This window comes from Triplophysa dalaica, chromosome 9 (assembly GCF_015846415.1).
Source record: "Triplophysa dalaica isolate WHDGS20190420 chromosome 9, ASM1584641v1, whole genome shotgun sequence".
Taxonomy (NCBI): Eukaryota; Metazoa; Chordata; class Actinopteri; order Cypriniformes; family Nemacheilidae; genus Triplophysa; species Triplophysa dalaica.
The window spans coordinates 7,880,316-7,901,240 of NC_079550.1; the positions used below are offsets into that span (position 1 = coordinate 7,880,316).

The window sequence follows — 20,925 nt, forward strand, 5'->3', positions numbered from 1 at the left end:
GAGCAGACATCTCCTTCAGCTTTAAAATGCTCTCGCGATACTACACTGTCATACGCCGCAGAGCAGCATGAACCCGAACATCTCGACGCGGAGGGATACAGCGAGAGGCCGAAGCGCTGCGGCGCATTACTACACCGTAATCTGCGCAGCGGACTGATCCAAGATATCTCATCCACACACACACACACACACATCCTGCGTTATATACTGTATTATCGCGTTTATTAAAACACACTCTCTGCTGCTGATTTGAGACACGCTCCTCGGACGGGCTTTCATTAAATAACTCCAGCAAGATGGTGAGTAAAGCTGTTTAAAACGTGAGGTTTATTCGCAGCTAACGGTTTTAGCCGCTTTAGCATCCTGTCAAGACAGAGCTTGACAGACATATTACACTACTTATCAGAATGACAATTAAAGCGTGAGTTTTGCGGTCTTGTGTTTTGAAGATAACAAGATTTGTTCAGTTAAACACGCGTCGTTGTGTTTGTGCAGTGCATAGATGTAACGTTAACAGCCAGTAGATCCAGCAAGAGCTGTAACGTAATTCCATCATTGTCTTAACTTATGTTGTAGGAAATTACAAACTCCATTGATGTATTTATTATGTATTTTGACAACCAGTGGATTTTAAAAGGGGTAAATGAATGCATTGGTTTCGTGCGGTTTAGCGCGCTCGTGTCATATTGTCACAAGCCTGCGATTTCAGCGCGCAGCATTCCTGCCTTAACATTAAACATCCATCTGTTTATTTTAAAGAGCAAACTAGCTGTTGTCTTTTAACAGACTGCAGTAGCTGTGTATAGATGTGTAGAATTACATGAAACGCGTGGTCCCTGTCCTGCCTGTTGACTGCTAGTTTTGTAGACGTTTTAATGTTGCGCGTTAATCACGCATGCAGCACATCACGCGTGTTGCGTTCACGCAGCGCTTCATCTCGGTGTGTGAACGGTGACTGGCTGCTAAATTTACATGTGCTGAGCTCATTGCCTTAACGGAAGGATAAGTGTGGGCGTGGTGGGGTAAAAATAACCGTAACCATCAGCAAAGCAAACGCGCTCAAGTTCCTCATTTCGGGACTAGACTTCCTCTTCATTGGCTTTGCACAATGTAGACCCGGTGCGAAGTTTGCAAAGTCACGCCGTCCTTACACATCCTGCAGACGTAGTCAAGGTTGTCTGTGGCGAGTGCATGAGCCAAAGTTGTGTAGGGTAGCTGTTGCGCACTGTGTGAAGATTCAGCAATTCAGCATCTCCAAGCGCCACGCAGCTGTATAAGGCATAAACGTGAATGGACTGAGATCGCACATTGCAGCAGGCTGAACTGCAGTGACAGATTCTGGCTGCCCCCCTCCCAGATCCATCTCTCCCCCTCCCCCTTTCCCCCTGCATTGAACCAAATCATAGCTGGTGCAGTAACACACTGACACAGGATCTGCAGTGCAGACGCACACGCTCATCGAAATGGAATGCAACACGGAGAGGACTCTTGTTGCATGGCAAACATTTGTCCCCCGTGCTCCACGTAATCCGCCGTAATTGCTGCGGCCGTTGAAATGCGGTTAGAGGCCTGAATGGCAGCGCAGAACATGTTAGCCATGCAGCGGCACCAGAAGTGGAGGTCCACCTGCATCAGAACCAGGTGTTAAGCATCTATGCAGCTGGTTTCTGGAGAGTTGGGCTTTTCAAAGTGATGGCGTTGGCTGGCAGATATCCATGTCTGTTATATCTAGCAGGACCAGAATATCATGCATCCATAAAGTTTACATAATCGGGCCTGTAAACAACCACACGTAAGCAAATGCATAACAACGCCCTGGCAAACGCTCCTTCTCTTAAATGTAAAATATATTAGATTCCTCCTATACCGTTCAAAATTGGATAAAATCATCCTGCTCGAGCATCTGGTTATTGTGATAAACATCAGCTGTTTTCTCATCCCACAAATGGCAAGCCAAATGGATTAACGCTCAAGTTATTGGCTCGTGGATGAGTCAGGCCGATCTCCCATTTATTCTGTTGTAGATTTTCTTCCACCGTATTCATTTTGAGCTCAGGGCTTTGTGAATGACTAGCCTTTGGATCCTCAAAAGACGCACAGCTGAATCACGGCAAATGAATCATATTGAATATGTCCCATGTGCAGATGAATCCTCTCCTGTTTAATAATTGAGTGTCAGAGAGAAGTGCAATCATTTCAAGTGTGCTGCATTCATGACCCCATAAGTGCCACTGTCTAATTATATCTGCCAGAAATATTTTTAAAGGAGTCTTTTTATACATGTCCTTCATTTAGTATAACACGGAGGTGTGCGTGTGTGAAAACTGCGGAAGTGAAACCCGTCTGAATGTGATGTGGGTTGCAGGTGATTGATTTTCTTTCACTCTCTTCATGTAGGCCGACCAGCTGACCGAGGAACAGATCGCTGGTGAGTGCATTCACATTAGGCTTCATAACTGGCAATGCCCACATTATTCACCATACATGTTTTGCCCACACTGAAACAGCTTTTTTGTCCAAACAATTTTCGTACACCAAAAAGACAATATATTGTAAATAAGGCAGATGTTGGAAATTATGATGAGACACGTTTATTTACTTGTTTGATGTGGATCTAGCCAAAACCCATGCACTCCTCTGATGTTCATGTTTTAAATAATTTGTGGTTTTAGTTCATCTTTATGTGGTTCCTGTACCTGTACATGACTCTTTACTTCTGTGAAACACAAAAGAAGATATTTTGAGAAATGCCTTTACATACCATGGGTGCCAATGTTGTTTGAACATGCTTCCAAATATCTTCTTTTGTGTTCTGCAGAAGAAAGAAAGTCATACAGGTTTGAATTGACACAATGGAGAATAAATGATGAAAGAATTTCTTGGATGAACTATTGTACAGTATTGAATCTAAATATTCTCTTTGTAAAAATGATTTTTGTCTGTATCATGTATGTATGTATGTATGTTTTACAACAACTGTAATGTCTGTTTAGTAAATCACACACAACCAAACACTGCTTCCCTTATCTATCCATCTCTTTCTGTTTGAAATAACTTGGAATAAATTGTGACAATTTCATTTTTGGTTTAACTATCCCTTGCAGTGGTTAAATGCATGTGTTATGTCTTTGATTTCAAACAGAGTTCAAGGAGGCATTCTCACTCTTTGACAAAGATGGCGATGGCACCATTACCACTAAAGAGTTGGGCACAGTGATGCGTTCGCTGGGTCAGAACCCCACTGAAGCTGAGCTGCAAGATATGATTAATGAGGTGGATGCTGATGGTAAGACTCCTTTACAATTTCACAACAGCATGAATGTCAGACAATGTTCTTGGATCGAAGTTTTGGTTTAGTATTAAGTTTCCAACTTCATTAAACACCTGAACCAGCTAAAGAAAGTGTTAGAATTACTTGAAAGCTGTAGAGGTGGTGCAGGATTCAAACCAATAGCAGGAAGTTTGGAGTAAATTGACATATCTGCTCTAAAGCATGTCTTCAACACTGCTGACGTGTATTAAAGGGACAGTTTCCCACAAAAATACAAATTCTGACATCATTTACTCACCTCCGAGTTGTTCCAAATCTGTATACATTTCTTTATTTGATGAACACAGAGAAATATATTTAAATAGGAAGAATGCTTGTAACCAAACAGTTCTTGGCCACCATTGACTATAAAGTATATAAAATCCTACTATGGTTATTTTCTTTGTTGAGTTGAAAACAAATAAGATATTTTGAAGAATTTTGGAAAACAAACAGTTCTGGGGAACCTTTGACTACCTTTGTCATTTTTCCTTCTTTGGTAGTTAATGGTGTCCAAGATGCGTTTGATTACAAGCATTCCTCCAAATATCTTTCTCGGTGTTCAACTAAACAAACACACTTCAACAGGTTTGAAACGACTTGAGGTCGAGTAATCCATGACAGAATTTTCATTTTTGGGTGAATTGTCACTTTAAGATACAAAACATACATTTTTATTATTGCTAAGAATGCAGTGTTATGAAAGCCATTCTTTACCTATTCTATGAAATTTTTGCATTTATCATCCTTGTCATGATAATTTATAAATTTCCCAAATCTCTATATTTATGTATCTGTTTTTCTCTCTGTGTACTGTTTTTTACTGTGTGTTAAAGTATTTTCTGGAAGTATTTTCTGCAACACTGCACAGTCGCTAAATAAAATGTAATAGAACTGAATATGTTTTAACACCTGTTAGATTTACACTAGTGTCAAGTTGTTAAGCCCTGTTAACCGGGTATGATTAAGTAAAGGAAATACACATTGCCACTCTTAAATTTCAAAAAGTCACTACTGATTGAACTTTAGCATCACTCAGTCCAGAAGATTTGTATTGTAATGCTACAGCATTTTTATATCAGTCTGTGGAACTCTTTAAGCATGAGTACAATCAGTCTTTTGCCTGTGATTCTTTGATGTTCGCTAACAAGGTTTTACAGTGAAAGTTGGATGGCAGATGGTTGCATTGCACATAAGAAATCATCAACACTTCTTGTACAAGTATAAATTAATTGAAGCCGATCAATCATGTCACCAAGTTCATCTGTTCTCACATTGCATTTGGTGTGAAGGCAAGATATTAGCATAGTTGTGTTCACTCTGTTTCGTTTTATCTTGTGGTAAAATCATGGAACTGTCTGTCCACAGGCAATGGAACTATAGACTTCCCAGAGTTCCTTACTATGATGGCGAGGAAAATGAAAGACACGGACAGCGAAGAGGAAATCCGAGAAGCTTTCAGAGTCTTCGACAAGGTGAGAAAACGTCACAGTTAACTGCAGCTGCCATGAACATTAAACTTGAAGACCCAGTAAACCGGGTTGTTGACGTGCTGCAAATGCTGTTGACATGTGCTGTGTTTATAGAAAAAGTGTACAGGTGCATGGGCCTGGTGACGGACACGATTATTTATCATGTGTTTGCATCACGTCATTGGTGTGACAGTGGGCTTGACAGATTATTAACATTGATAACTCTTTTTCCAATGTAAAAACTGTTAGATGGTGATTTTGTTCGTATTGTAAGCAGCGAAATGTTCTCTTGCCGTCAGGATGGAAATGGCTACATCAGTGCTGCCGAACTCCGTCACGTCATGACCAACCTCGGCGAGAAGTTGACAGATGAGGAAGTGGACGAGATGATACGAGAGGCAGATATTGATGGAGATGGTCAGGTCAACTATGAAGGTGAGTTGTTGTGGATGGCTGCTTTTTGCGTGTATAACGGTAAAATCACACAGGATGTCATCGTCAAAACTGGACAGCGGGCGTGTCCGAAGCGTGATCGTCATAGTGACAACAGCCAATCACATTGTTCTCCAGTCTTGCATGAACGCAATTGGCTAGTGCCTGTACTAGGTTATTTGCATGAGGCGATCTGATTGACGCCCGAGTTGGCACTTTAAAAGTTGAGAAATCTACGACAGCGCCAATATCGCAATGCTAACGGACCCACAATTAATTTAGTCAACGCATGACGTCACCCGTTAAAAGTAAATAAGAAGCGTTAAAACTGACGCCCCGTGTGAAAGTACCATTAATAACATGACATCATCATATAACCATTGCATTGAATAGATAAAGTTTAGATTAATTGCTTTCAATAATTTGGTTAGATACAGGTTGTAGCATTTCCTGTCTTTTTCATTTTCCCTGTTGTGTGAATAAGTTTCCAGATGTTTTGAATGAACCCACCAGAGAGAATGTTTGACGTGTTAATTCATCGCACCTACATTTAACATTCTGTCCATCGTATCTAGAAGATCTTTCTATTATTAATGTGCTGTTGTACCTGTTAATTTGAAGTGTTTGATAAAGAAAGGCAGCACTATTATTCAAGCTTATTATAAAAAATAGATCATCCAAACATATCGCCTCAGAATTTCTCACCCTCGTTCCATCCTAGACGTGTGTGACTTCCTTATTTCAGTTTTGTAAAAAATAGCCACCACTTTACCCGTCATAGGTCCAAAAAAGTAAGAATCCACTGTGTTATCAAATGTCATTTGAAGCGAAATACTGTGTGATATAACAGTGAGTTTTTTGAGGATGTTTTGTGAAAATGCAAGTGCAACTAAACCAAGTGCTAAATTGCACGTTGATAATCTCATTGATTCTTATGATTGTTTCATAACGGGTTGTTATATGATATTTTGTAAAAATGACATTAGATTTGAAGTCATCAACATTGCCATTTAACACAATGTTAACAAATAGAAAGCTATTTAAAACGCAAATGTAATACCCATTAAAGAATAGATTCATGAAAATAAATCTATTCTTGTTTTAAAACAAATCTATTTTGGTCTCCAAAAGAAGTTGAAGTAACAGGAGGGTTATTTTTTCGTAATTTAGTTAAAATGGTCTTAGTAGTATGGTTGTTAAGGTTTGTCAAGAATCTGTTTGTTTTGGAGAGATCCATGTGACTCCTGTAGCTTTGCGGAGCCTACGGCATATATTTGACGTAAAACAAAACTATACGTGAAAAGTCTTGTAATCATATGAATAAAAAGTAATATTTTAAAGTTGCAAGTGTTATTTAAGTGTCATTCCATTTAGTCATTATCATAAGTCCATCGCTAATCTATCTTCTATTAAATCTATGTTCTTGTCTTTTCCTTTTATTGTTTTTGCAGAGTTTGTCCAGATGATGACCGCAAAGTGAAGGATTTACCTATCCTTTAACCTCTCTCTCTCTCTCTTACATTGCTTGTCCTACTAAGATCACTCTGTCTTTAAAAAGAAAAAATCGAGTTTACTTCAGAGAGTTTACAAATTCTGTGATCTCTTAACAAAAACGTCAAATTTTTAGAAGCAATTTGTGGAAAAACAATCGCGGACTTGTCCCAGCAGAAGTGAATGGACCAAGCATAACTGCATGAGCCCTTTCGGAGCAAACGTCTCCAGACCTGACAAACATTTTGAGGACAGAATGTCACTTTAGTCGCAAATGAGTTGAAGTCTTTTAAATGCAGAGAACATCTTCCACGAGTGTTCTGTCGTTGCGTCCAAAAAAAAAAATAGATTCAATAAACAAACTACAATAATGCTAAGCAATTGTGGAATATAGTCCAGGGCCACAGTGCTTCCTTTACTACAAACTGAGCAAAAGCAACTGCGTGTGACCTTTTGTGGTGAAGTCATGCTTTTTCTGTATTGCCTTCTCCCGTTTAAGACTCAAAACTGGATGTTTATTGTTGAAACCCGACGTCATACTTTTAATATGTATAACTGAGGTTTATTGGCAGTTACTTAAAGAGTGTGTCTTATGGGCTATAAGGTTACCAGTGTTAACCATTGACTGGTTTAACCTTTAATTGGATGTGGGTTTTGTCCTGTGCTATGACGGCTTCAATCTTTGTGGGCACACCGAGATGCAAAGTATGTACAGCAGAACATGATCGCTAACTGTAAAAAGCATAACTACACCGAGATTCATAATGCTATCAGTGTTATGCTTTGTAAATGTACTGTTCTTCAATATTAACGTCTGGTAAACTTTGCATTGCCTATTGTTAATCTGCAGTAGTTAGGTCTGTGACATTTGTTTGAACCATGGTCGTGAAACGTGCCATAATACTCGTACGCCTCAACTTTCTTGCAAGATATCTTGTAGTCAATTATAGATGTATATTATCTATATATATAACTATATACACATAATCTATATATCTATATACAGTATATTTGCACTCAAGTGTAGATTATACATTCAGTGACGGAGGGGAAACCCACTCCTGCTGCTTCTGCAGATCATACGTCTTTTGCTCTCGTGGATTTGTCATAACCTTGTCAAGTGCTCCGGATTTTGTTTGCGCCTCGCTTGCAAGAAGATCGACGAAGGCAGGTTTTTGTCGGGTGACTAGAAACTGTATTAAATTATATTGCTAGCAAGACTCGGGTTACTTTGAAGGGCTTGTTGTTGGTCTATTAATTGGATTTTTTAAAGGTATTACTTCTGTGGTGAAGAGCTTTACATGGCTCATCTTACTCTGTTCAGGACTGTCCAGACAGTTTTATGTCAGGGTTAGAAAATGAGCGACTGGATAGGAGATTATCGACGTGAAAAATGTACAGATAATATGTGATGCATATGTGTTTTCCAATAAAAATAAATGTATACGGTTACACATACTTGTCTGTGTTTCATGTGTTTGGTTAATTGGTTTCAAGGTCTCTTGGTCAACTGAGAGCTAACTTTCTCCAGTCTTTATTCTCTAAACTATTTTTGTTTAGTTCTTGTCCAGGATGGACCATGTTCAGAGGTTGAGGAGGGGGACACTTTCTGATGTCTCACCTCATAGGGGTTAAATGTCACCAATGGGAGCATGAGCTGCCACACACATAGGGTTTACTTAGAAAAGAGGAAGACATTATTTGATGCTGGAAATCATAAGGTTATAATTTTAGGACAAACCGTTCTATTGCCTTTAAAATGTACTTTTAATTAATTTTAATATTTCTTTCAGCTCAGAAGTTGAGTGGTTCCCAACAGGGGGGCCCCAGCTGACTTTCAAGGGGGCCTCAAGATGACTGATAATTTAAAATCAGTCAAAATAAGCATTGAAATATATTTAAAACACCTAAAAATCAAGATATTTATTATTATTTGTCCCTTTTTATATTCACTAAACAATTTTCTAGTGAATATCAAGGTCTGAAATATTTTTTTGGGTAGAAATTTTGAAATTTTCTAAGCGGAAGGGTGATCTTTGAACATTGTTAAATAAAGTGGGGGTGCCTTGGAATCAAAAAGGTTGGGAACCCCTGATTTACAGCAGTTAGACAATTTGGACTGTGGGGGGCACTGTTGGGTCAACTTTTCTTTCAGAAAGACTTCTAATAAAAAGTGCAAGTATGACTTTAAAAGTCTTTTCGGAGGGAAATAGATTAGGGAAGTGAAAAACAGAACTACCATGTGTTGCGTTACATTTACAGTTGACACTTTGAAAATGTGTTTTGTCTTTTTCTCAAGACACAAGCAGGCCTTACAACCTTAAATACTCTCGCTCATCAAACACTTATTGGATATCTGTTTATTTAACCTTTATCTTACATAGTTACCTTGCTTAACTCCGTAACAAAGTGGACAGTTACTTCGCTGACATTTCAGGCCTATACTCAACAATTAAGAATGAGCATGTGGTATGTGTAGAAATACATGTCATAAAATAAAAAGTTTTACTCAAAATGCATTTAAAAAAATGGCAGCCATTATAATTGTGTAACACAGTTGACGTCAAATTAGTTGTTGGTTCACCCAAAAAAGAAGCGTGCCCATTGACTTTGGTTTTATCTCCATACAATTGAAGTGATTGGGGGTCAGAGTTGCTTGGTCACCAACATTCTTCAAAATATCTTCTCTTGTGTTATGCAGTGGGAAGAAAGTCATATAGGTTTGAAATGACACGAGGCTGAGGAAACAATGACAGAGTTTCATTAATGGGTGAACTATCTATCACTTACATCCACTCTTGATACATATTGTATGTGCTTTAATGACATCACACTATGCAATGTGCAAATTATGTGCGATTGGATCAAAGCATTTCTTTTGAGAGGAGTTTTTATCTTGTTGACAGTGGTTTATCAGACACGTATCTCATAAAAAGGTTTAATTTTTTAAGAACGGACCTTAATTGTCTAATCTAACTGAAGGCAGAACAATTATATAAATGCCTATTTGAGGTTAGTTTGGGTAGAATGATCTACTTTACAAAAACGGCAGCTGGAAAGCAGTTTGATGCGACACAAACCCTTTTTCTTAACAAAAGATTGCTTTTCCCCATGGTGTGATTGGGGAAAGATCATTTTGTTCCCGAAAAAACAAACATTGAAGCTTTATATTGATGCCTATTTATTAGAAATATATCCCAACCAACATTAGAGAAAGTCTGGTATACAACTATATTATAATATTGTGATACTGAATTGCTTAACATGGGATATAATGCAAAATCTGATACCTGTGGTTGAAACTCTGGTCATGGGGAAGAAGGAATGTCAGTTCATGAGAGTTCTGCAACGCAGTGAGCCGGGACTGTGGAAAATGTTTGTGTGCCACCCAATGTTAAAGCTGACATCTGTTTATTGATCCAATTGTAAATGGAGGAGAAAATTGCCTGTTTTTTCCTCTCAGCACAATTCCACCTTCCCTCATATCACGGTGTGTGGCATCGATTATAAACTGAGAAAAGCAATGTGACCACATGTACTCATATTTACTTGTGTATTTATATTTACAAGTAAACTAACAGTTTCATAGAAAAACCTTGGACTGACACAAATGCCTCTTAACTTTTAAGGTGCAATAATACTAAATGTATCCATCAACACACTTTAAAAACAACTAGTAAGATTTACTCAATTTTCAACAAAAATGTTTGTAAAATGTCTATGTTGTAAATCCTATTGATGATTTTTACAGTATACTGATACCACCAATAATTCAGAGGTATATCAGTCAATACAATACAGAAGATAAATGAATATTTCGTAACTTTATGAATGTTGTTAATTCATGTAATTACTATTAATTTTGAACTATTGGCTGACTATGTGAAAAATTGCTTTTATCGACCAATACCGATTATTGCCTGATTTATCGGTGCATCTCTAATATATAACAGTCTCATACTGTATATTGATATTTTTAATGATGGATAAAATTTTGGACGTAGCCTTTTGTGCAATTAATAGCAATTAAATTGTATTGGACAGTTTAACTGTAAAAACAACAAACTGACTAGCTTCTGTTTCACACTTTGAATTGTTATTTGTTAGTTAGTATGCAATGGTATGGATTAAAATCATTTGAACTTCACTAGAATAAGATTAATTTATTTTGTGGTAGCACACATGAAAAAAGTATAGTATAGTATGTAGTATTTATACTATAGGAATACCAAGACAAAAGGATCTTGAAGCTTTTGATATGTTTTTGGGTACAATTCTTTATAATTTAAAATTGTAAAGCCTTAAATCACTGTTGCGGCCATAGTACCACACCACTCCTTTCAGGAGCCCTACATAAGGTAATAAAAAACAAACCAAGCCATTACATCTGATGCAGACAACTGAAACAGTCCCGGGGATCTGTGACCTTTCGTAGATTTCAAATAAACAAATAAGATCGCAAATACCAACAGGATCGTGTAGAAATGTTAACAAAGTTTGATTCATGGCTCTGTAAAAAGCTCTGCCATCTGTCGCATGTCTGATATTTGTTGCCAAAGGTATTCTCACTTCCCATCAAACATGTACGCAGGGCACTATAATCATAAATCCTTGTGTTTGGCATCACACTCAACATTTCCCTTTTCTGTGGGAAACAAGTAGCACAATGATGATGTGAACGGATCCTGAGATAAGAGCACCGGAAACAGTGTCTAAAGCACGATGCCATTATTAGTGTGATATTAACCTTTGGGATGACGTGTTGAATCGGTCATGCCGTGTTGATATGGAAAGAAAGTGGAACCTTGTTTGATTATTTAATGCATTAATCATTTGGCTTGTTGTGTCTCCGCTGCTTAAGAGCTGCTGAAAATGATTAAGATCATGAGACTTTCCAAGAGCATTTAGCTTGTCGCATAAACTTACAGTAAAAAATACAATCTCTCATCTCACTTCCTTATTAAAAAGAATATGTTGCATGAAACATGAACATAATAACATAGATACACAATAAACCTTTATTTTGTAAGTTTCCATAAATCTCACCATTGAGAGATATCGGACATATTGTATAGGATAAAATTATTGAAAAAAAAAAGATTTTTGGTGTAATTCATCTTGTTGTGTGCTTAATGCAACAAGATACAATAATGTGTTTTCATGCAGGGTGTAACTGTGGCTAAAACACAAATACAATCAGTGACTCATCACTCACTAATAAAATTGTAATAACCACAAGCTTAGATTCTTGTATTCCGGATAACTTCCGATAATTTGTGTCTTATTAAGTATAATCAGATCACCGCGATTTATTCACTTTCTGCTGCCAAGAATTGTTTATCTGAAACTTCCAGGTGTATGAAGTGATGCATGCAGCCAAAACTCCCGAAATGGTTCCCAGAACATTATTTTTAAGGTTTGTTTTGGTTAATCCAGAAAAGTTATCTTTACATAAATCAAACTTTAGTTTTTGGTTCCCAGAACATTCATAGAACCTAAAAGTATTGTTCGTGGAACGCTCCGTTTGCTTGGCTGGTATGTTGAAACTTTCAGATGGCTACTTTACTTTTGACCAGGCTTTACACTTTTTTAAGTTGACATTTTTGTGCTTTTTATTTTCAGACACTTTAAACATTTATTTATTAATAAATTCTGTTACAATCTATTAACACAGGTGCTTACAGTTAAATGGCTGTTTAATGTACTATGTTAAAATGATGATATGCAAAATGTTACTGTATGATTGTAACATTTCTGGGACATCATCGACTACCATAGTAGGAAAAATGGTCAAATCATTTTTTTGTTCTTCCTTTTTTTTATTTTGAAGAATTTAGAAAGCAAAAAGTTGTGCACCTTTGACAACCATTTAAAATGTCCCTACTATGGTTGTCAATAATGTCCCAGAAATCTCAGTTGCTAATATTTTCCAAAAATGTGTTCAACAGAACAAAGAAATGTAAACAGGTTTGGAACAACTTGGAGTAATTCATGACAGAAGTGAACTATTCCTTTAATACTATCAAGAGATAATGTGCAGTCATTTGGGTTTTCGCAGAATAAACACTGATAGGTTTATCAGGATGCAAAGCGGGGTGATAATTAAATTATTGGACATGAGAATATATTGTAACTGGACACGAAGTTTTAATATGAAGTATTTTGTTATTTTGTTGCATAAGAGAAACCCACATTTGTCACACATTTTAGCATTGCTGCTCAATCTATAGTACAATTGCTTCGACTGACAGCATAGAGCAAACACACAATCGTTTGCCTATGCAGTTTGTTCTCACATTATGACACCAATACCAGTAGGGCGAGATAGATTAGGAAAAAGAAAATAAATAAGTCTGTGTTAAATTACCCAAGAAATGTTCACACAAGAATTTTAACGATAGTTTTAACCTTTTCATTATTTGGCCATCTTGTTGTCGTCTATTGTCTTTGTGACAAGGGTTAAGGGACAGAATAATCTGTATGGAAGTCATGTCTATGGAAAATTTCCTTTTAAAACATGGAAACCCAACATGTGAATAATATATCATTGTATATTCTGAGAAACAGTCAAAGACCTGTGGTTGTTTGGAGAGGGTGTTGTTTCTTTACTCATTTTCCATGAACAAGCATTGCAAATTTACGGGTCAACATGTCTCAAGCTGCAGAGTGCAATGGAACAGTATCTGTTGCATGATGTACCGTGCGAAGAAACCAAATTCAACAACGCATCAATTGACAAAATATCATATCACATCATAGGGCGTCATGTTCATTGCACGCATCCAGACAGCACATTTCCTGCACATATGATGGGAAAGAGAGGAAACATATATTGGCACTGCACACACAAGTCAAACCTGTTATGTTGTTTGCGTGAACGACAGCAATCACTTAGTTTGTTTACTCTGTAACAGAAGCTTAAGTGATAACTTCCCTTTTAACGCCAGTTTTGAACACCAGGCACTGTTAGTGTTTAGTCTATCAGAAAACAATGCCGTTTCTTTATGTTTCTATGATCAAATGAACAGACCTCTAGGATTTGTAATAATAAATAACACTTACCTTATTTTAGGCATGGGAAAATATTACTTTTAAATTTGCAATATAAATGTATGGTAGGTAAAGCTATGGAAGTATGATGTCTTGAAGGTTTAATGGTTACTTTTAAAACAAAATAAACATAAACTTTCCATTCTAATACAAATAGCATCATGACAATGACCCTATTACACATAATGAGACTGTCTCTTTGTGTACACACAGTCCATAAATATCAGCAGAATGTTGCACAGCTCCATTAAAATACCCAGCAAATATTTTCGACAGCAGCAAGTGTATCTACAGTCAGATATCCACAGATTTATAATAAATATTTAGGATTTTGAGAGCAGGCATGCTTGGGGATAGTTTCAACTTTGAGCAGAAGTCTAAACACATGGTCAGAGCTTTTTACACTATACAGAAGCCCAACCGATTATAGTCTTTCTTTATATTATTTTAATTAAACCATAATTATTCAATTAGGTTATTTGAACTTGCATTCCACGATTAAATACAAAAATTGAAATGTCATTTTTCACAAAAAAATTCCCTTTAAAATCACATTTTACGCCAAAACATATCTAAGATTGTAGGTCTGAAAATCAACATTATTGGGCAGTTTATCAGATATGACCTCTCGTGCTCCAAACAAAATGATCAAATACAGCAAGATTTACATTTGAAATAAAGAAATGTCTAGAAATGTCTGCTTTGGTATCAATACAATGGAAGTCAATGGGGACCAATGCTGTTTGGCTACCAACGTCCTTCGAAATATCTTTTGTATTCTGCAATAGAAAGTCATACAGGTTTTAAATGACATAGGGGTGAGTGAATGATGATAGAATTTTCATTTTTTTGGGAGAACCATCACCTCAACTCAGTGTTGTTTAGAAGAAGTTGCTAATTCCCTTCAAGAATTAAAGTGGGAAGTGTTGCATAATCCAGGGATAGAAGTGGCTAATACCCCAATAATAAAAAAGACATCATCCCGGGTTAAACATAATGTGAAAAGCCTTAAAATGCTTTCACAACATGTACATGTGATGAATCGCCTCATAGTTGAACATTCTGCAGTACTGCAGTAAATTAGGACTTCCCCTTCTCTTAAAGGGGCAGTTCACTTAAAAAATAAAAATCCTACCATCCTTTACTCACGTTCATGTTGTTCAAAACCCATAAGGCTTTCTTTCTTCAACAGAACACAAGATCTTAGCCCGAATGTTAGTGACACAGTCTCAGTCCCCATTCACTATCATTGTATGAAATAATAGCAGCATCAAAACGCTATAAAATAAAACACGAGTGTGTTCCATTGACGAAAGGCTACGGTTTGGTAAATCTTGAGATTATATTTTTCTTTTTATGCTAACTTTAAGTGCCGATATTCTTCTGTGCTTGTGATCATTTGTACATTCTGTTTTGTGTATGCATGTGATTTCTGGTATGTGTCACTGCACCACATTTTTTTAAAGGTTGTATTTATAAGTTTAGTTTTAGTCATTGTAACGTGCACACCTGCACATCTAGTCCTCTAGTCGTTTTCACACCCACATGCTGTGGTTTACATGCACGGAAGAGTTTGCTTAAGCTTAAACCGTTGATCCCAATTTTACAAAGTCTTTCGCTCTCCATTTCATGAAACTTTGGCCAGACCCAGTTGTCCGTTTTTCAACATTCTTGGTTCGTAGACACATTCATACCGTCTTTTTTAGACTTCACAAAGTCTCCTCACCTTCACTCCTGATATACCCTAGTGCACAACGTCATAAGTATTCTGTCCAGAAATGCCACTGTTCTTCAAGATCTCATTGTGGGAGGCTGCAGTAGATCTTGCTTTGAATGCTGGAACCGTGGCTGGGGTCTCCGCCTTCCAGCGGGAAGGACAGGGCACTTTGAGCTGTGGTCTTCACGGCATCATGGGGGAAACGGCAGCGGAAGAACGCTCGGAGGTGGTGGAAGACCGCCTTACGAAAGATGATGAAGATCCAAGGGTCAAGGATTGGGTTACAGGCAGAGAAGCGGAAAGCCATGAGGTTCTGCTCGTCGTTCCCTACCGGACTAAAGGCGTTCACAAAACCACAAATCTGAGAGAGAAACAGAGAGAGAGAGAGAGATTAGATTAGTGGGAGAGGCAAGAAAGCAAAACATCCTCTCTCTAAACTTCAATCTATCTTTGTCTAGTCTGCAAACATTTGACAGATAAGCTGTGATTTTCTTAAACAATACATCTTGAGAACACTGACTGTATATGAGCACAATACACGGTACATATCTATCATAACTGTACAAATGTAATGTGAAAGATGAGGATTAGCTGTAAAACAACACAAATGTCAGTTTGTTTTGTAAAGCAGGTTTGTCCATTTAAAGACAAAACAAGGTTTGTCTTAAAATGAAATATTTCACTTATCCTTTTGATATGTTGTGTGAAACACAGAGGGCATTATCTATAGGACTGTCAAAGCTGGTGAAGGTGGATGAAGACTAGTGCTTGACATTTGGTTAGATCACTCGTTTGGTGTTTCACACAAAAAAAGGAAAGGTATACGGCTTTGCTACGCATTGTGTAAATGTCGTAATTGTTAGTAATAGAACATTAGTAGTAAACAAAACGTTGATCGATTTTTTTATATCGTTTTTGTATGAACTATTCCTTCAAACCAGGGATTCCCAAACTGGGGTGTGCGAACACCTGGTGGTTGACAGGGGAACTGCAGGGGTCCCCTGAAAAATTCTTCATGTGGCTTAGTAAATATCACAAAAATAAACAGTTATATTAACTTAAAAAAAGATGTATTTAATTAACAAATTATATATTCATTATACACTAAATAGTTTTGGTGAATTGAATTTGAATATAAATATTTGAGTAAATACGATTTACTTAATTTTTTTATTTACATTTACACAATTTAAACAGAATATTTAATTGATTTCACAGCTTTAAAATTCTTTCAATTTATTGAGTGTTAATTTTTTCACGTTGAATAATGGAGTGTTTTGTAAACTGTATGTCTAGCATTGTCTAGCATGTCTAGCATGTGGAGATGGTGGTCTAGTGGGTTAAACCACTGAACTGGTAAATCAAAGGTTGCTGGTTCGATCACAGCAGCCACCACCAGTGTGTCCTTAAGCAAGACACTTTACTCCATGTTGCTCCAGGGGGATTGTCCCTGTAATAAGTGCACTGTAAGTCGCTTTGGATAAAAGCGTCTGCCAAATGACTAAATGTGCCTGTAAATGCATTGCACATACAAGTTGTTTCCATTACTTTGGAAAAAAAATCCAAAGAAATGTTTATAACAATAGTTATTTAAAAGATAAATGTGCAAATATTAAATTGAAATATTTACCTCCTCAGGGGAGTTCCTCTCAGGGGGTACTTAAGTAAATGATTTAGGTCAACAGTGTTCGGCTGGTAAAAACCCCGCTTTAAACCAAGTTGAGAACCAGCACAACAAACCTGCCCAAAATGTCTACCTGAATGAATAAAGTATTATTATCAGTTCCAGATTTCCTGCAATAAATATTCAACAGATCTGTTCTGCGATTAAGGCTGTGGTCTGGAAAGAACAAATCTCTGCACGTTAGCATGCGTTGTGCATCACATGAGTTTGAAGTTAAAATCAGAAACCAAGACCATGGCCACAGTTAGGAGGATGTAGGAACAGCAGATGTAGGAAGTCTAATTTCACTGTTCTTAAATTCTCCCAATTTCATATTTTTATAGACTTCCACGTGGCTTCTAAATGATTGTCCTTCTAGCTTTTGGGATAGAGCTTGTTTTGTATTTGTTGAGAAAGTTCTCCAAATCTGAGGAACATGTTGTTCTTAAGAGGCAAGACATCAGTCATGGTTTCAATTCCAAATCTCTTTCCTCGCCTGTTTCTATTTGATTTCACATCCTGATTTTCAATTAATTCAACGTTTGCATCAAGCAAAACCAAACACATGACACCAAAAACAACCTTCTGGAAACCAAAGTCACCGTAGTTTTTCACTGATCCAAAGATAAAACCTTCAACATGCTGTGTGCAGAGTGATAGTTTTGATTTTAGTGTTATTCAGTTTTATTATTATTTCAAATTAGCTTTCATTTTTAGATTTTTTGTTTTTTTGTTTTTAGTTAAAATTTTAACAATTTTAGTATATGCTTTTGTCATTTCAGAATTTATTGGTTTATTTTTTATGTTGCTTTTTAAGATTAATTAATCTTTTTAATTAAAATTAATTTAATTAATTAATTTTAGTCTATTATTACAATTTTACTGCTTTAAACTTACTTCAATTCATTCTTGAGTTAAGATTTAAATTTGTCCGTGAGTGAAGATTTTCCAATAACTTTAAGGTCAATATTTTATTTGATTTCAATGAACAGGAACATTTTCAAAGTTTTAATTTTAGTAAACTAAATTTACTTTGCTGTGTATGTACCTCAAAGTTCATATCTATTATCTTTAGTTTATTTAATTGCAATCTGAACTATTATCAGCCCTAAACTGTTAAATAATTCACAATTTACGCACATTCAGGGGAACAGAAAGAGTGTGTACACATACGGAAAGGATTCTCAACACAAGTCAAACATCAATGTCAGAAAAAATCATGTTAAAGTTGCAATAAATGTCAGTTAGCCTTGTGAAAACTTGATTTATTTAACGTGATTTATTGGATTGATAAAGTACCTGCAATTATTTATATTCTCTGTAGTGTTGGCACTGATGAAATATCAAGATTAAGGGCGGTTATAAGGGCACTAAATATTAGCTCATATTTTATTGTCCAGATGCTGCCCTCCTCTTGACAGCTTCTCACTCCACAGCTTTAATATATGATTGAGTTAGACTGAAAATGTCGTAAGAAATTTGTGTGTTCTTGCCTGAAATATCTGATGTTCTGTCAGGAACATAAAAAGGACCTGCAGGCATCCTGACCTCAATGTTCAGGTGACAACTTGGGTTCATAGTGTTTTTTTAACCCTGGGTTACACAACACGTATACTTATACATTGCTTATGATGTACTAGTTTTCCTGACACACTGCCACATGCGTACTGCACACAAAACATGACGACTTTGATGGTCTGCTAAGCATCTGATCTGAATATTTTACAAATGCTATGAATTAAATGTGTCTCGGTCTGGAGCGTATACATAACAACCTAAAGCAACGGAGAAGCCTAACCCGCTTGTCGTAAAACGCAACGTGCACGTTTAAAAGCAATGCAAAGGTGCGCTGCACGAACATCAGTATGTGATGAGTCGGGAGTGACAGTGTTGTATTTTCAGACCAGCATTGGGTCAAAAAGGAACAAACCCAACTGTTGGGTTATCCTAGCATTTAAGGCCTGAACCAATTCTGCAAAGGTTAAATTATATCCCAATGGTTTGGTTCGTCCCATTTTGACCCAACGCTGGGTTAAAAAACAATCCATCATTCTTTTAGAGAGAATGCATGCATGAGTGGACTACTTCTGCTGGTATTGTGACAATGCTACCGGGAAGACCTGCGTAGTGTCTCTTAAACTGACAAGAAGTGCTGTTGCGCTTTGTGTTTAGTTGAGATCGTCCCTGCTGTCTGCAACAGCAGCTATGTGGTGATATCATTGTTTATACATCACCAGACGCAACATTAATATCTAATACATTGACTACCATAACTATGCTGGATGCTGCGTGAGCCAAAAATCATTTGTTTTATTTTGGATAGATTTGTGTAAATGTTGCTGTTTGAGGCTTAATATCCAACTTCAATCATGTAGAAGTTAATATTTAGCTACAGGAATGACATTAATGCTGCTGTGTTGAGTCATTCCTGCAAGGTTTTCAATCATCTGCTTTGGCAAATAAATTGACATCCAGTGCCACCAGCTCTGCAAGGTATCACTAGTGAGTTTGCGATTGCAAGTTTCACCAGTTGTCAAAACACCTTAAGCAAACACACCCCAAATGATTCCCCTACATGTCCATAAGACCTCATATGGTCCTCCAGCGCTGTTATTTTCCCGTTGGTGGGCTGCAAATCAAGTTGTGACAGGACACCAAAGATGGCCCATCCGTATCTCTTTAAGATTGTTTTAGACACTTGTGTTGATCAATTGGTCCAAAGCAATTTTGGCTTCCTCACCACCTGCTGGTACAGCCCGGTCTAATGGGAATTCGTAATTAAGAGTACATGTACACAATGAAAAACTGAGAAGTACACAGGACAGCATTTTCAAATCAACCTGCATTAACAAGGATCTGCGAAACTGATTAAAAGCGCTGTATTATGCAGGCCAAGCCAGTGGATGGTGATGTTTCACTTTAAAGAAATACCCTATTTTAAGCTAAAAGAGCTTTAGATACATTTTGTCGGCGTGTTTGTTTGTTCATAGTTTGTGTATATAAAAACATGTCTCCGCTGGTCGTAGTGGTTGAGTAAATCTACTATTTGGTAGAGAAACGGTCATAAACATACAGCATGGAGGCCGCCATTATCATTTTGGGAATACTTGCGCATGCCTACAGACTGAACGTGTAATGTGCATGTGTATGATGTCATTGTTTTTGGTAAAAACTAAGTTTACCAGGAGGCAATAATGTTGTACTTGTCAAAAACTTGCACTTTGAAACCCATTTAAAAAAAAACCTGAGCACCCCCACACCCCTGAACGTAATGCAGGCGTATGAATTAGCCACCTTTGAAAATAAAATTGCTGTGAAATTGGATGTCTTGTCTCTATACCTTACTTTTTGTTGTAAAATTATTACAAAATATTTAGTTTTCACACAAACCAAACCAAGTCTAGTTTTTCCAGCAGACCTACCCATGTTCGCACTAAACAAATTCAATTTTCCGGCTGCTGGAGTGTCAATGAAATTTCACCAAAATAACACTTTTGTCACACAAGATTACACGGTTTACTTGTAAATTTGCAGTTTTTTTACTGTATTTCAAAAGTACACTTAAAAATGTTGGGAACCAGTAAAATACCTTAAATTAACAGTTTTGTCGTGTAAAATAAGGTTTTTCTGGTAAATTTGTTGTTTATTTGCTGTATTTCAAAACTCCTTGGAAAATCTGTAGGGATGCACCGAAATGAAAATTCTTGGCCAAAGCCGAATAAAAATGAAACACGTGTGCCAAACACCGAACATGGCTTTCGTATTTCTTCTATTTATTTAGCCAATTTTT

At 37.0% G+C, this 20,925-nt stretch overlaps 2 protein-coding genes across 2 annotated transcripts in view; one reads left to right on the forward strand and one right to left on the reverse strand.

The window, feature by feature from the left end:
• Positions 1–129: 129 nt before the first annotated feature.
• calm3a (calmodulin 3a (phosphorylase kinase, delta)) lies at positions 130–8,159 on the forward strand. Its single transcript, XM_056756241.1, has 6 exons — positions 130–299; positions 2,398–2,428; positions 3,143–3,286; positions 4,679–4,785; positions 5,082–5,217; positions 6,666–8,159. Exons 1-6 carry the CDS (start codon positions 297–299, stop codon positions 6,692–6,694), a joined length of 450 nt encoding a protein of 149 aa, XP_056612219.1. The 5' UTR covers positions 130–296; the 3' UTR covers positions 6,695–8,159.
• Positions 8,160–11,472: 3,313 nt separating this feature from the next.
• Positions 11,473–20,925, reverse strand: part of ptgir (prostaglandin I2 receptor) — a 34,186-nt gene continuing 24,733 nt past the window's right edge. The window contains exon 3 of the mRNA XM_056756240.1: positions 11,473–15,833. Coding sequence (XP_056612218.1) covers positions 15,555–15,833 — 279 coding nt within the window. The 3' untranslated portion in view covers positions 11,473–15,554. The remainder of the gene's footprint in view (positions 15,834–20,925) is intronic.